The sequence below is a fragment of the Gadus chalcogrammus genome, chromosome 8 (genome assembly GCF_026213295.1).
Source record: "Gadus chalcogrammus isolate NIFS_2021 chromosome 8, NIFS_Gcha_1.0, whole genome shotgun sequence".
Lineage (NCBI taxonomy): Eukaryota > Metazoa > Chordata > Actinopteri > Gadiformes > Gadidae > Gadus > Gadus chalcogrammus.
In genome coordinates, this window is record NC_079419.1 from 6,042,313 (window position 1) to 6,059,366 (window position 17,054).

Sequence of the window (17,054 nt, forward strand, 5' to 3'; positions counted from 1 at the left end):
GGCTTGGTTCCACGTCAACCTATCCACCACCACAGCTTCTGTCTGTCAGGAGACGGGCACAACATGTAGATGTTTAGGCCTCTGCAGCACCACACAGACATTTGAGTCCATCCACAAACCACCCAAAAAAAGATAATGGATTCTCGCCAATTTGCTCACGACTGCATTGTGGCGGCATATTTTCGAAACCTTTATTTTTTTTGTCTCGCTTCCTCCCTCCAGAGATGGAGGCCCAGCTGGCGGAGACTGTGGAGCTGGTGACCAGCGAGGGGCCAGAGGAGGACAGGCCCTCGTCCCCCATGGTGGCGAGCCCTGTGGCCGGCCAATCAGCAGGACCATCTGTCGCAGCCAGTGGAGAACTCAAAAGCAGGTTGGAGACGCACTGAACTTGCATTGAACCACGGGAAGGCTATATTTGTTTTTCTTGTTATGTAAAAGAAAAGGCTGAATCTGATGTGTGCGTTTGCATGTTTATTCCTGTCTCCGTGTTGGGTGCATAGTGGACCTTTTACAATGCATATTATGGTATTCTCGCTACCCCTAACTCACTACAATGGTTGGATTAAATAGAAACATTGAATCCGAAAAAAAATATTATTTTAATTAATTCATTTCAAAAAAATAATTTCAACTTTTTCATGAACGTGCATTGACTGGCGAAATGTCCTTGAATATGTGTTGGCCCTTAGCTTACTGAATGCATAAACTACGACTTCCCTCCTGCGACACACACGGTCAACAATCAAGCAATGCCCTAGGCTTCAGGTGCTGTCCCACCATTGCTGCTGAGCCCTATTTAATCGAACCCTGGAGCATTTCTACGAACTGTACAGTTTATCTAAGATGAACACTTTTTCATACTCTGGTGCGGACCAAACCAACAGACTCTTGTCCGCTGTAAAACTGGTCTTCAAAGTGAACTCTGGTCTGGTTTGCTTTCGGTGTGAATGTGGTGCGACCCAACTATAGGAAGCAAACCAAAAACAAATGCATCGTGGGTTGAATGTACACGTTTGCTGCTAAATGGAAAAAATACTATTTTGCGAGGTATACGTACGTTTATCCAAGATTAAAATTAATCAGACTTGGTTGAGGGAAGAGCCCTAGATGTGAAGGAGCCATAATGGCGAAGCAGACCCTAACAAGGTTATTTTAGACCCCACTACTAACGTTAACAATGAAGCTGTAATCATAAAACGCCTTTCTGTTAAAGCATGTTATATATATTTGCCGATTTTCTTTTAATGACGCAGTAGGGGGTTACGTTATGCACTTTGTTGATGTTGTTCTGTTTTACTATATGGGCATAATTTGTAATGCGAGGCAGGCCCAGGCACAAAAAGTGGAGTTCTGTTGAAATTCAAGCCCACCAGTACTTTTTGCTGTTGTGCTTCAGTTAATTTCCTCAAATCCAATTTCAGTTTTTCCCTTCATTTGCTTAAATCTAATTTCTGTTTTTGCCTAAAGAATACTGTTCGTATTGTTGTCAAAAGGCTGGTTTGTTTCATCTGCTGCAATTTAGCCAATTGATTTTGCTCGTTTTTTTTCCTTACAAAATTCTCAATAAATAAATTTGATTTCCCTATTTATTTGACTAATATAAGGAAAATATTTGTTTGGTGAAGGCCAGATCACGGTTGAACTACGCGCTACATTATGAGAGCCCTACAGCTTTTTTATTTTTTGTAGTATGTAGCAATTTGGTTATCCGTTATCCAAATATTTGTTTATCGTATATTTGAATACTGAAACACCATCTTATGCGGGTCCCTAATTGAAAACCAATCAAAGGTCGCAACCTATTTCCCACACCGCACGCTTTAATAGGCCTGATTCCCTGGTGAAGTACAGGTACTACAGCCCAGTGTGCGTTAGTCCAGGCAAGCACAAGGGGCACCGACCGAAACGGCGCCTTAACTCACTTGTACATCGGACAGCCGACAGTTGTCTCTAAGACTTGTATGCATAAGCATGGCCCAGGCCGGTCGTCAGACAATGGCGGCGGTGGCTTCCCAGATGCCACTCTGTTAAAGGTTGTAATCAATCTGGTGGCCTGACGGCACGATCGACGGTGCTGATGGAACGCTGGCTGGCAGCGTCTCCAGGGATCTTATTAACAGGGCCATCTCTTCCCCTAGAAAGCTGATAAATATTTACTGGCTGCTTTATGCCCTCCGCTCTCCGGCCTTTCTCTCCGCCGGGCCTGCGCACACCTGCCCACTTCAGAGTAACCGTGGTCGGACCGGCCGGCTTGATTGACGCGGCCGGCGCCACACCGGCTTGCCTTGTTTACCACTCGGAATTTTGGCAGGGGGGGGGAGGGAAGCGGATAGCCGCATAGCAGCACACGCAGCGCTTGTGCTCGGTTTCAGACGCAAGCGGCAGGGCATTATGTATACATGTACGGCCGCTCAGCCAATCCGATCGCGCGGAGGAGGAGGAGGAGGCCTTAATTTGCGGTGACATGCACGGCACTGTAACAAGTCACAGTGGTTATGTATTATTCAACACGCCCTTCTGTCTCTCTCTCTCTCTCTCCCTCTCTTTCTCTCTCCCCCTCTCTTTCCCCCCTCGCCTGCTTCAGCGAACGTCTCTGTGCCTTCTGTTGCTGTGGCGGCCGCAGCCTTCTGGGTCAGGGGGATCTGCGAGGGTTCAGCGTGGCGCCCGAGCTCTGCGTTCCCCACCACCGCCGCAGAGACGGAGAAGGAGGAGGTGAAGTAGGCGGAGCAGCAGCTGAAGGAGGAGGAGGAGGAGGAGGAGGAGGAGGAGAAAGCTCCACGGGGGACGGCAGTGAACACGACAACAGTATTCCGGCTCCCCAGGCCACCTCAGGACAGAGGGACAAGCTGAAGTAAGTGGAGGCCCGGCTGAACGCACACACCGTCACCAAGGTGCTCTGGCCGCCCGTCACCCACGGGCCGGGGCAGTCACCTGTGATAGGGGTACCCCTGTAGTCACCTAATGAGGCGGGTTGGAATCAGAGACGCTGGCCGCCTCAACGGGATGACCCTGGCCCGGCTCACCGCGTGGGCTGTACCGCGCCTGGGGATTGGTTAGCAGGGTGGGGGTGGTTGAGTCAAATGTAACTGAAATTGACAGTCTCTCAAGTTGGTGCTGAGGTGATATAGCCTACCACTCCATCTTTTTGGGAGAGACATGCTGAATAAATGCAACATGTTTTCAAACCCAAATATAATCGTTAGAATAATCGTGATTTCAATATTGACCAAAATAATCGTGATTATGATTTTTCCCATAATCGGGCAGCCCTACCATCGTTGTTATTCTTTTTTTATTAACCTCATTATGAATACAGAGTTCCCTTTTGTTTATGTACATCGTTTTGAGGTAGAAAGTAGGCATAGCCAGCATTCGGGCTTAAAGGTTGCCTTGAGTTGGCGTATCCCAATCATACGCATCGCACTTGGGGTCTAAATTGGGGATCTTGTGTCCACTGTGGCTGCCAGGCCGCGGCAGTGTGTGTGTGTGTGTGTGTGTGTGTGTGTACACACATGCGTGAACATGCACACGGGGCCAACAAAGGACCCTCCCTGGACTCCCCTGGACAGCTGCCTAATTTGTTTCGCTTCTTTGGAACCACCAGAGCGGCTCCCCTGGGCCCCGGTGACGTAACGCGCGGCAGAGAGCAGCGCGGCCGTGGCAGGCTGACAAGCCAGCCATAGATTGTGCTGTTGTGTCGGGGGCCTTTGCACTGGCTTGACCAGAACCAGCCCATTAAAAATGCCGCTCGCCGATTGGTCAAGAGGAAAACAGGGGGTTTGAGGGTGTGGCCAGGGGTTCTGTCGTCGAGGCGATTGTTTTGATTCCGTGAAAGATATTGAGTGATTGGTAATATAGAGGTGGGGGTACCTATGACTACACCAGGGGCTCCGTCTTGCAGAACTACCACCATCCTCCCAGACACCCCAGTTTCTTGGTTTTGGTGGTTTGGTTTGCTGACTAGACTGGGGGGCTTTTTATTTTATTATTATGCTAATTACCCCCCCCCCCCCCCACCGCCTCCACATCTTCTGCATGCTCTGTAGCTCAGCGGTTCAGGCCAGGGACTCGGCGAACCACTTCCTTTTCAGCAGATTTCATGAGACCGAACAGCCAACCTCTTGTATACACGCCAGATACAACGGGTCCCTCCTCCTCCTCTTCCTCCCCCTCCACCCTGTAGCTCTTTCACTGCTCTCCAGCCTTCCCCTCTGCTCATTCCTTCTGTCTTCATCCTCTCATCTTTGTGTGAAAAAAAAAAAAAATTGATTGTGTCAGGGGTGCAAATGTGATCGAGTGAGGCGTATTGTAATGTAAAATCGTCATATATATATATATATATATATATATATATATATATATATATATATATATATATATATATATATATATATATATATATATATATATATATATATATTTATATTTGGCAACCTTTTGGAGCAGGAGAGATCATTTAAATAGTAGGGAGTCATGCATTGTTGTGGAGAGGCTGTAGAAAATAGGTTGTTTGGCCAATGTTTATTAACTCGCCCAGGTAAGGGAAGTCTCCCACGCATTAGACAAGTTTTACAATAATAGCTGCCCGCTAGGAACATCAGGACATCACAACTGAAAGGGAAATGTGAAGCAGCATAGTAGTGCTGCTGTGGTGCTGTATTAAAAACATGGAAGGTGCCAGGAAACGGGTGGGGAAGCCGTCGGGAACTACGCTCTATAGTGTTATGGTTTGGTCAATATTCCTACAATCCGCCAATTACAAAGTACCCTGCCCGAAACAATAGAGTGATACAAACGCAATTTAACTGGATTTAATTGAAATGGATTTATTATTAGACACAGTTTCGAAGTGTATCCTGCGAGTAAAAAGCAGGTAACAATCTGGGTGAACAGCCAAGCGTTGGTGCGGGTGAAATGCAAATGGACTGTTTTAAACGGATTCAAACTGACTGTAGCCGTGCACATTAGTAGAAACTATCATTGGTGCGAAAATAAACAAAAGTACCAAAATCGATTTACTTGGGAACTTGCTTGGATTACTTCCGTAATTGTGGGGTATTTCGTGCATTCCTACAGTCAACGCACGATCCCTCCTTTAATTGATTGAGTAACTTACTCGCAGCTGTATTGACCCTGCCCCAACTCTGCTCCTTGTTTCAGTGGATCCGAGAGGCACGACGAAGGAACAGACCTGGCCAGCCGCTTCTGGGACGAGCTGTCTCACGTCGGCTTCCCCCAAGACCCGGACGTCCGATCTCTTTTTGCGTCGGGTACGAGAGCTCTCCCTTCCCCCCCCTCCCCTGAACTATAGACCCCTTGTGGTTGCCGCTTCTGAGGCCTCACCTGGTGTTACGCTTTGTTTCGCTTCCCCCCCCCCCCCCCCCCCCCCCCAACCAACATTCTCCCTGTTCTCTTGTCTTGGCACCACAGGGCAGTGCTGGGCCCACCAGAGCTGCGGGTTGTGGTCGGAGGGGGTTTGCCAGGGCGAGGGACAATCTCTGCAGAACGTGGACAGAGCCGTTGACTCAGGGAGCACAAAGGTGAGGCCGGTGGTGGGGGGGGGGTTTACGATGTGAGCGCCACGCTCGGCGGACCAATCGGTGATAACACCGTCGGTAATGTGCCAGGGACAGCGGGGATAGGGTGTCTGCGACAGGCAGGCAGAGTGGGGCGGGATGGATCAAAGCGTCTTGGTAAAGGTCGGATCTCTCAGCTGTAAAACGGAAAAGGTCACGCCACTCAATGGCGCAGAGCCCTCTTGGCAGCTTGGCTGCCAACGCTGGCGGAGTTTAGCCCCTCAGCTCCCTTGATTGTGTTTGCAACCCCCCCCCCCCCCCTGCTCTGCACTACGCCTCCCCTGCGGCCCTGTAAACGCGTCAGTACTCCTTCTCCGGAGTGGCTGTTAGCCTACACTTGTACCACCAAGGGAGGCTAAAGAGGAAAGGTAGCTCAAGCTGAAGCCGCTAAATGTGTTGTCTTTGGCTGTTGGGCGGAGGCGGGGTAACTGGATTCACTTGGAGCTTAAAAAACCAGACCATGAAGCATCGACAAACCCTGACTAACCCTAACCCGCCTCGTCAAGTATTTATTTATCACCGTCATGTGAGTTTGATTGGTTACGGAGTCCAGTCTTAATTTGGTTCGAGAAATGGTGGCCGAAGTGCATTTCTGTAAATGTTGTTAACCTGAGCCGAATGTAAACAAAGGTCCTCCCGTCTCCCTCCACCAGCACTGTGCATACTGTAAGCGCCTTGGAGCCTCCATAAAGTGCTGTGCGGAAGGATGTGCTCAACTCTACCATTACCCCTGTGCCGGGGCGGCTGGGACCCATCAGGACATCAGGAGCCTGTCCCTACTCTGTCCAGACCACGTCCAGCTTGCCATCCACAGATGTAAGGAGCCAAACTTGGGAAGAACTGTTGTTAGATCTTCATCTTGCTTTTAAACGTCAAGTGTCCTCAATCCCTTATGCTTCCGGGGGCCTGCATCTTAAAGACTTCTCTCTTTGTCTCTCTCTGTCTCTGTCCTTCTCTCTTTCTCTGTCTCTCTGTCTCTCGCTGTCCTTCTCTCTGTCGCTCTTTCCCCTCGCTCTCTATTTCTCTCTGTCCGTCGCTCTCTCTTTCTCTCTTTCTCTCTGTCTCTCTTGTCTCTGTGTCTCTTTGTCTTTTATTCTCACCCTCACTCTATGTCTGTCTCTCCGTCTCTCCGTCTCTCTATCTCTCTTGTCTCTGTGTCTCTCTCTCTTTGTCTTTTATTCTCACCCTCACTCTCTCTCTCTCTCTCCCTCGCTGTGCGTAGTTGCGGACGAGGTGAACTGTGTGTTGTGCGACAGCCCCGGGGACCTCCAGGACCAGCTCTTCTGCACCAGCTGCGGCCTGCACTACCACGGGATGTGTCTGGATATGGCCGTGACCCCGTTGAGGAGGGCAGGCTGGCAGTGCCCCGAATGCAAAGTCTGCCAGACGTGCAAGTGAGTCATACCCAAAGGGTGACGCCCACTTTAGGCGACCTTTACCCCCAACCCTCGCCTCTCACTGCTCTGCTGCTCCAAGAGTCATAGCCCTGCTCCGGCAGCACCACCGCAACCAATTTCTTTTCTTTCTCTTTATTCTCATATTGCTAATTTTCTCCCAGGCACCGTGCAGCCACGCCGGTTTGTTTACCCCTCTGTGGGCAGTGTGCAGAGTAACTGTTGCAGCCCGGAGCCCGGTGCTTTAACTCTTGACCTTATGTGTGTAGCGTGTGGGTAGTGCTGGCAACACTGCCTTCAGTTTGCCTGCTAGCACACATTAGCCTTGTAGAAACTACAAGGCCAAATAGGCATAGGGAGATTAGATTTGTCGGTCACGTTCGTCATTTAAGTGTTTACCCATTCGTTTGCTTAGAATTTGCATTCTTGCAGAGTGAAGGAGTCTCTCGTTTGCATGAGGTTGTAATTGCATGTTTACTTACCTGATTACATCAGCCTTCTGCACGGCACTTCTGTTTCTGTATTTTCAGATTTTTTTTAATTTGTATTGGTTATAATCTTGCTGAAAATGCGACTATAGTCTATTGGTGGTTTATCGCTCAATGCAGCTTTTTTGTCATATGTTTAGATAACTGTCATTTGACAACTCATTGATCAGTGCCTACAATTTATTTTCTCGAAGGAAGAAGGAATGCTTCCCATGAGGGGGATTTCAATTATACAAATCAAGCAGCTCATTTCACCATTGTTGTATTCTAGCTAAATTGTCTGATAAAGCACAGCCAACTAGTAACAGACATTATTACTTGTCACGCATTATACCTGACGGATGACATTGCAATTTCTATCAAAATACACTATGATAGCTCTTAGATCATATAGTTAGGCTGAAGATCTAGCCTAAAGCAAATTCTAATTCAGCCTATATCATGAATTAGGATTTATAGGCTATTAACCATGTGCAAGAGGCAATAATACTTTAGGTCAAAAACCGTATTGACCCGAATATGAGACGACCCGCCTTTCTCGAGACTCAATTCTGGAAAAATATCTTTGGAAAAATATGTATATTTTTTTAATAAATAAAAATAATACTGTTGCATGTGGATAAGAACATCCAGGATGCTCTTCCCGCCTGTCGGGCACTGCAGGAAAATAACCCCTGCTAAGATCACGGATTCCAAGCGTTCGTAGGGCAGGAAGTGCGTGGAACTTATGTACAGTGTAGGCAATTAGCCGTCCACTAATGTAAGCCACTGTTGTGGTGTGTGAGCAAGGTCTCGGGAGACCGATAAGTTGAGTCGAAACCTTGCTCGCACGCCACAACAGAGTAGGGGGCAAACAAAAACACTTTCGCTCAAACTACAGTAACCGTTAGGGCCCAGCCCTTCCAAGAGATCTGAAGCCGTGAACGAATAGGATGATCCGTGGTCTAGCGGTGTACACGGAACCACTGGAACCCTGAAACAACGGCGTAGGAGCAGGGTCGACCTCCGGGTTCCAGCAGGTAACTCTGCTAGACCCGGATCACTTGGACCGCTGAGTAAGCCTTCCGCTCCCCGCTTTAGATCGCTTTAATGCACTTTGTGGGCTTTCAAGACATTAGCGTGTACACTAAAAAACACATCAAAATGGACAGGGATTACTGGTGAAAATGGCTATCTGTTGGTTCTCTGTGGTGCATTTTGAATGGTTAGACGCTGAACGAGTTGGTTCTATACACTGAAACGCTTCATTGACATTCCCGCATCTTTTTTGTTAGATTTTCCGGATTTGATGAAATGATGCAAAATATACGCAATCCCGCCCTGAAATTCAGGCCCCACCGTCATTGATATTCTGTCATCCTGCATGAACTGCCATTGGCTAAGAATTTAATGAAGGGGTTGAGATCATACTGAATGATGTCACACTGTAAAATAATTGGATTTGTGGGTTATTTACATAATGATTGTCCACTGTAAACATGTATTTTCCTCTAGCAAATTAGGGCTATCAATAATGCATGAATCTGGATTCCACCATGATGCTGTTTTTAAGGCTCGAATTTGTGTTTTGGTTATTCTTTTGCAGAGTTCACTGCTTACTATTCCAAACCTACTAGCTGACACAAATATTTCAAATGTACATATTTTTTATTTTTTTGCACACTGCACTCTTTTAGCACAATCAGTGTTTGAGTGTGTAGCAGTGTGTACTTTTGCGTGTACCAGAGTAGGGGGAACGGGGGAAGTACTCATTAGTTGTCTCTGGCTCTGTGTACAGGAATCCTGGGGAGGACACCAAGATGCTGGTGTGTGACATGTGTGACAAAGGCTACCACACCTTCTGCCTACAACCTGCCATGGATTCTCTTCCCACCAACGGCTGGAGATGCAAGGTACCATACTGGAATGTGTTTGACGTTTCTTTCTAGTTTCTTTTCCTAGACTTACTGATCCATTTTCCGTTTTCTTTTTATGATTTGTTATTTTATGCAACCCAGTTAAAATGAAAAGAAAACGTAAAAAAGAAAAATTGCTTCATTAGGCTCACCTTTTCGTAGGCCTGTCACAGAGCCATTGCCAATGTGAATATGACCTTTTGCCAGTTGATCACTTGAACGCTTCCTGTGGTTAAGAAGTGACTCACCCTGGAATATCTTTTAAAGGCTGCCGATGAACCAGATAATGTCTGAGTGTTGTGTGTGTGTGTGAAGGCGAAGATGTTAGGGGGGGGGGGTTTTCAAGACGACAAATATTTGGAAAAATATAATATCTTCTATTCATAATTATTTTTCGTTTTAATAAATGATAATTGAAGCAGTCCCATGTGGATAAGAACATCCAGGACGCTCTACCGTCCATACACTCCCAGAGAGGAGGGAGATGTGGAGGGTTGCGCACACACGGCGTTAAAGAAGGAACTGCGTGCGTACCCTCCACCACCACAGCCCGCCCTTCCGCTGTCCCTGTGGCAGCGCAGGTGGCTGGCCCCGGCACCACGGGGGGGGGGGGGGGGGGGGCTTGTTAATGCGGCATTAGCAGCCGGGCCGGACCCACAGAGCCGCGGTCTCTCCTGTGTAGCAGAGGCACCAGGTGGTGTGGTGGAGCACATCACCACCACCACCACCACACGTCTCTGTTTGACTCAGTGCTGGGGGGCCGAGGGGGGCGCGCTGCCGATGGTGGCGCTGGGGGATGGGCGTACTCGTTTCTCTGCACTCCTCTGTTCTGCTGTGCAAAACCGCCTCTCCCCTTCCTCCTCCTCCTCCTTCCTCCCCTTCCTCTCCTTCAAGCGCGCCCTATCCCCAGCACGCACCCCCCCCCCCCCCCCCCCTTCCACCCTACCCTACCCCCACCTCCCATCCCAGCCTTACCCTGCAGGCAGCCACGTTCACAAGGCAGCCGCCGTCTCCATGACTCGGGAAATGAGAGAGAGAGAGAGAGAGAGAGAGAGAGAGAGAGAGAGAGAGAGAGAGAGAGAGAGAGAGAGAGAGAGAGAGAGAGAGAGATAGAGAGAGAGAGAGAGAGAGAGAGAGAGAGAGAGAGAGAGAGAGAGAGAGAGAGAGAGAGAGAGAGAGAGACATGACTCATCGCTCATATTTCAGCGCTCGCACTCTCTCGCACGCCCCCAGTCAGTCAGCCAGCCGGCCAGCCGGCCCGCTTGTCGGATGCCTTATCTGTTTTGTTTACAGTGTGTTTGGGTGGAGCCGCAGAGCGTGCGGGGCGCTGATGCACGTCTGCAGCGCGGTTTAATCAGAGCTATTAAAGTTGACCCCGGGCACGAGGAAACGGCTGTTAATATGTCACTGTGGCAGATGAGGCCAGTGTGTGCGGGGGGCGGGGGGGGTGTTGGGAGGGTAAACTAGTGATCGCCACTCGCGATAAGCCACTCCCGGCCTTCTGTTTTGAAATCTTAATGACTTGCACGTGTTCGCGTTATGTCTGGAATTATTTCCAGGGTGATTTAGTGTTGCGATCCTCCACTGTGGCTGGCTGGTGTTTTTTTATTTTTATTGTGTTTCGTGAGCAGCTCTCCGGCTATAGGGAGCCAGCTGCTGATGCGCTGCTGCCCTCAGCCTTATGTCAGCTGTGCCGGGCCACAGTGCTGACTCTACCGTACTCGCACGTTTTGAATAGAACGACACCCACCTTGGGGAATGCATAACACGCCTCAGACTGCGTAACACCTCTTTGACGTCCACTGCTTGTTCTTATAATGCATATCATGATTATATTGTTTTTATATTGCATCCTTATGATGTCTTGTTAAATAATACCCTGTTTACAGAGTCAGGGGTCCCTGAATGTCTCTGGCTGGGTCAGTGTGAGTGAGGTGATGATGTCATGCTCTTCGTCTCCCCCCCCCATGCAGAACTGCAGGGTGTGTGTGCAGTGTGGAACGAGGACCAGCGGCCAGTGGCACCACACCAGCCTGCTGTGCGAGAACTGCGTGCAGCATCAGGACCCCAACCTGTGCTGCCCGCTGTGCGCCTGCGTCCTGGACCCGGAGCACCACAAAGACCTGCTTTCATGTCACCTCTGTAAAAGGTAACGACCGTCCCAACATTAAAGTGTTCATAGTCAATGCTGCCGCGCTGTATACCGGTCCCTCATAACCCCTTCTGGGGCAGGGACGTTCCCCAGACGTTCCTTTAATCGGATTCCCATGGGGGTATGGAATGGTACACCTGGTGGGCGTGTACGTCACAGTACGAATACCCTGAAAGACGGTATTCCAAAGGGTTTTTCCCCCTCGGGGCGACTACGCTGAAACTCCCCCCTCGCCTCCACTAAGCCCCTCCTCCCCTCCCCTCCCCTCTCCTCAGATGGCTACACCTGGAGTGTGAGCGTCAGAACTCAGGCCAGGCAGGCGTCCCCCCCAGGGAGGACTACGTCTGCTCCAGCTGCAGGCCCCCCGCTGCAGACATGGACGTCGGCCCGGAGCCCAGCCCGCAGCCCGCCTCAACGCACATAAACCCTGAGAGCGGCCCGCAACCAGCCCACAAGCACACGGACCTCCCGTCGGACGCCGCGCCCTCGGCGGCGCCGCCTCCGCCGCCTCTGCCGCCGCCGCCGACGCCTCCGGACATGCACAATGACCCCGAACCGGAATTACTCTCTGTCCCGTCGCACTCAGACCCAACGCCTGTCCAGGCCGCCGTCCAGGAGGAGAGGCCGCCGTCGGACGCCACGACGCCCGGTGAGTCATCACTCTGTCGGGGTAGATCCGTGCGACGCAAAGAGTGTGTGTGTGTTTGTTTCCTAGAAATTCTATTTTCTTGCTAGGGCATGTGTCTTTTTTTTCTGCAGGGACATTTTATTGCCCTGGCAGGTGATCTCCTGTGTGTGTGAACCGTTACTCGTTGAACTTGTATTGCTAGGTTATTTGTACTGCTGGATACTATGGATTCAATGCTGCTCCTCTCCTCGGATAATCTAAAAGCACACAGAGACATACAGGCGTTGTGGTTTTTATTGTCGAGACTCTGTAGACATGGATTTGGTGCCCGTCTAGCCAGTGTCGTGGTGTGTCGGTGTGTGTTTGTGTCTGTTCGTTTGATTGCCTGCCAGGCAATCCCAGGTCGAGGAGTGTCACAGAAGTTTTTTTTTTGTATTTATCTTTATCTTTGTTTCGTGTGGCGGCAGTATTGGACTGAGACCACAGACGAGCACTCCCTCTGTCTCCTGTTACTTATTTCTCAGCGGTGTCTCACATCAGAGTTGCAGGCATTAATTACGCCTTCCTAAGGCCTCACCAATAACCAGATGGTGTTGCGCTAGCGCTAGATTAAAGCCATTCCTCTGACTTTGTATCTCTTGGCTTTGAAAATTAAAAAAAGCACTTGGTTTCTCCCCCCCGCACCAGAAGAGGTAGTGGTTGCCTCTTCACAATCCCGATTGATGTTCTCTTTATAACCTGCAAGAACACCTTGCCTACTTTTACTTTTGTGGATTGTTGTGGGAAAGTTACGCTGGTTTGTGCAATACCACAAAATTAATTTCCTTAACCTCCCCATGAGGAATGGCCATCCTAGCTCTTTATTCTGTTTCTACCAGTGTTGGATTTTATAATGAATCAATGGTTAACGCTCCATTCCGCATCTATAAGCAAAAACAACATTAGCTTCAATGTGGCAAATCAAAAGGTGTGTGTGTGTGTGTGTGTGTGTGTGTGTGTGTGTGTGTGTGTGTGTGTGTGTGTGTGTGTGTGTGTGTGTGTGTGTGTGTGTGTGTGTGTGTGTGTGTGTGTGTGTGCGCGCTTGTGCTTGTGCTTGTGCTTGTGCTTGAAAAGCCTATCTTTACTGTGAACCAGTCCACTAGTTCGCACGGCAACTGTGCATTTTCCTTTCGGATTATGTTGCTTCCTTTACGCTACAGCTGAGATGCCACTAGCTGCACCCATCCAAATTAAACAAAGATTCTGACACGTTAATTTGCACTAAATGCATTCCTTCTGAATACCGATGGCGAATGGCGTCATTGTTTTGTCAGCATCTCCTCGAAGGATGCCTAGATTGGTCGAACAAAGGCAATGCTGTAATTGTTCAGTCAACAATCCCAAATGGCTGTACACAAACGTATGCGCTGCTATGGCTCTGCACAAGCACATCCCTTTACAATGCCCGTTTCCACAGCCACCGTGACCTACTTGCGCTGCAGGTAACCCACCGCGATGTGAACACAGTACTTTATTCTATTTTTTTTTTTTCCCAGAAGCTCAGTGACTCAGTTCTTCGGCTGTTTGGCTGGTCACACCGATGAGCGGAAGGGGGAATGATATGGTTTGGCTCGGGGACGCGGGGGGGGTGGGTGGGTGGGGCTGGGCAGGGGGGTGTAGCGTAGCTCACGCCACCCGCTCCTCCGGTCTAGACGGCGCGCTCCCGTCGGCTAACTAGAGCAGTCGGTGCTAGGTGAGGCGACATCAGATATTCCCGCGCGACAGCATGGCTGGATCAGCTGTGAGGCCGGCTCAGCTTCCGTTGGCGTCCGTGAGGCCTTCCAGGATCTTCCGTGTGTCGGTTGACTAGGTTGTTGTTTTCCCTTTTTACCGCGGCCCTGAACCGTTCTCGGATATTAACAGACACAAGGCTATGCTCTCTCCGCCGGGGTTGTAAATAACTGTTGTTGTTTCCCCCCCCCCCCTCACATCACTCAGTGTCTTGACAGGGTGGGCTGCATCGCTAAGGCAACCCACCGGCTTAGCGGGGGCATGCACGGCGGGGGGGTCGGAGGGTTAAATTAACAGCACATTCATTATTTGTGTTTGGATTTTCCAAAACGTGTAGCTGCACTGTTATTCCTTTGCGACACAGCCCTTATTTTGAATTGTTAAAATCTTGACACAAATCGCACACACAAAGAAACGCCCTTCTGATTTATCAGCGTTTGATTTTTTACACAATCCTCACCAATACCAGCAAAGCGACCCTATTTATGCCGTCTTCGTTTGGCCATGGTGTCATTAGTCCGGTCCGTCTAATTGGTTATTTATGCCCGCTGCTTCTCGTTCCCTGACTTGTAACAGACCTGATATTGTTGCCGCGGCTCTGCCAGTGCGGCGCTCGCTGACACTGACCGCCCGCCTGCATAATGTAATTACAGTCATTAACCAGAGCCATCGTCACCTGCCAGGAACCTCCTCCTCCCCCACTCACGGAGCCCGACAGCGGGCTTAACGTGACTCAACCGGCAAGACGCTGCGAGATCCGTCCCGGCCGCGCAAATTAGACCTGACACTTGTCCTTAGCCGCGTTAACTGGAGCCCTGTGTTTATCTTTACCATCGGCCCCATTCAGGGGCCCATATAGGAAGCTGGAGCCGGCGGAGGGGGGTCCGTCTATGTGAATGAGCGGGCCACGTGTGCGCTCCCCTCTCGCTCAATGGCTGGAGGTGGTGGTTTCGAAAGACCAATCGCCTTATTGACTTTCTGGCATCGGTGCCGGATGTGCACCTGCGATGCCGCCCCAGTCGCAACCCCCCCTACCCGAAGCCCCCTCCCGTCCCCCGTCTCCCCCAACCCCAAAGTATGCAAGACCCTGGGATGCCGGTTGCCATGGTTACCCCCCATTCCCTGGCAACGATGCTTAGCAGGTGCATGGCCGCGTTAGGATCAGGGTGACATGGGAACTCGTGGCTTGAAATGGTGGAAGGCTCGTTAAGACTGGGCTATCTGTACTGTGTGTGTAGCCAGGAATGACTAGTGCTATTCATACCGGCGGAGCACTGTGGCTTTGCAGTGGGTTTGATTAAATCACCACATGTTGAGAGGAGGAAGAGGGAGACCAGGGCGAGATTAACACCAAGTGAAGTGTAGTTCATTATTGTGTGTCACTCTTTGGTGACCACTATCCAGGAACTGCTTTTGTGGTTGGCTTTGCATCAATTATATTGAATACTAGTCTCTCTTTCTGACCAGGTTGGTTGTTGGAGCTAAGATAGCGTGAGCAAACGATCTTCCACCTTACCAATGACACTGAGAGGGTTTGGAGAACACTGCTGCGGTTGGTGCGGCTTTATAGTCACGTCAACATCTGTATGTACATTTATATTTATGGACAGGAATGTTAATTTTGTATTTAATATTCATGATCAATAAGGATGTCCTTGATCCAGACCTCATGACTCCCCCCCCTGGACCACTACCAAATGAGGGCTCTTACACCACCTCATCCACCACCTCAATTAGCTGTTGTTACACCACCTCAATTAGCTGCTCTTACACCACCTCAATTAGCTGTTCTTACACCACCTCACCTAGCTGCTCTTACACCACCTCAGCTAGTTGCTCTTACACCACCTCATCCACCACCTCATCTAGCTGCTCTTACACCACCTCAATTAGCTGTTCTTACACCACCTCATCCAGCTGCTCTTACACCACCTCAATTAGCTGTTCTTACACCACCTCACATAGCTGCTCTTGTACTCCTGCTGGAGACCTGGCTGGCTTGCTAGTAATAAGTGGGGTCAAATGGCGTTCACCACTCTTAAAAAATAGCAATGCATATCTATGCATTGCTATGCATGGCTCTTTTATCTATGGTGTTGCCTTTTTTCTTGTCCATTCCATTATTATATCATTATGTCATTTCGATTTACATTCAGGGCATTTAGCAGACCCTTTTATCCAAAGTGAGTTACAATAAGTGCATTTGTCAGAAGAAAAAGAAGCAATATATCGCTGTCGGTACAGTAAGGATGTTCATAGAAACAGGTGCTAAGCATTTACAATTGCTAGGTTAACTCCTTCCCCGTACACAACAAGATAGCTAGAATAAGATGATGCACAATTCTAAGTACCATTGTGAGTAAGTGCCAGGACGTACAACATACAATATGTGCGTACTAGTGCCAGATAGTGCGTATATTAAGTAATATTTATATTCATCTTATTTAATGAATGGCTAATTTGTTGTATAATTTGTTTTCTTTGGGTGGTGTTTACTCGTTACCAGGTTGTCATTTTTTGTATTGGTTTGACGAATGTTATTTTATGACCTGTGTAAAGATCCAGCATTACGTCCCTAACTAGCTAGTCAGTCTCAAATAATTTAAGATTTACTGATGCATGTCCATATCCTCAAGAGAACTTATCCCCCCCACTATTTCTAAAATCTTCAAAAACACCAGGCAGGATATTATGTGCTGATAAACCATGTTGCTGCTTAGTATAGCAGAGTATCTCAGAGCCCCTCGATGTTGCCAATACTGTCAGAACAACAGTTTGGTCCACATTAATTTCATAGACGCTGTGCAAGTAATGTCCTTCCATCCACCCGGCATTTCAAGGCTCCTCGTATATTCAGTGCTGCTGCATGTACTGTGAGTAAGTGCTGTTGGTCTGAGATAACCACGCCCACGCATTTCAATATACCGATGGAATTGTAACATTATGAAATAAATTTGGTATTAATTAAATAAATGTGTCATTTAAAAAAAGAAGTTCCCTTAAATAAATGTGGACTGATGAAATGGTACCCTGAAATAAATAGCCGTAGTCCTTTTGAAAAACGTGAAAAATTAATGTGTATTTATATATTTATTTGCATATTTATTGCCATTATTTATTTCATATCCATATTCATTCCAATCCTCAAAGT

General features: G+C 48.8%; 1 protein-coding gene across 6 annotated transcripts in view; it reads left to right on the top strand.

Annotated features, from left to right (window-relative positions):
• kmt2cb (lysine (K)-specific methyltransferase 2Cb) overlaps nt 1-17,054 on the top strand; it is a 78,140-nt gene that overhangs the window by 11,762 nt on the left and 49,324 nt on the right. For all 6 annotated transcript variants that reach the window (XM_056596970.1, XM_056596972.1, XM_056596973.1 and 3 more), the window contains 9 exons: nt 223-370; nt 2,585-2,851; nt 5,161-5,270; nt 5,431-5,540; nt 6,230-6,392; nt 6,799-6,970; nt 9,236-9,350; nt 11,327-11,502; nt 11,781-12,154. In XM_056596970.1, coding sequence (XP_056452945.1) covers nt 223-370; nt 2,585-2,851; nt 5,161-5,270; nt 5,431-5,540; nt 6,230-6,392; nt 6,799-6,970; nt 9,236-9,350; nt 11,327-11,502; nt 11,781-12,154 — 1,635 coding nt within the window. The remainder of the gene's footprint in view (nt 1-222; nt 371-2,584; nt 2,852-5,160; nt 5,271-5,430; nt 5,541-6,229; nt 6,393-6,798; nt 6,971-9,235; nt 9,351-11,326; nt 11,503-11,780; nt 12,155-17,054) is intronic.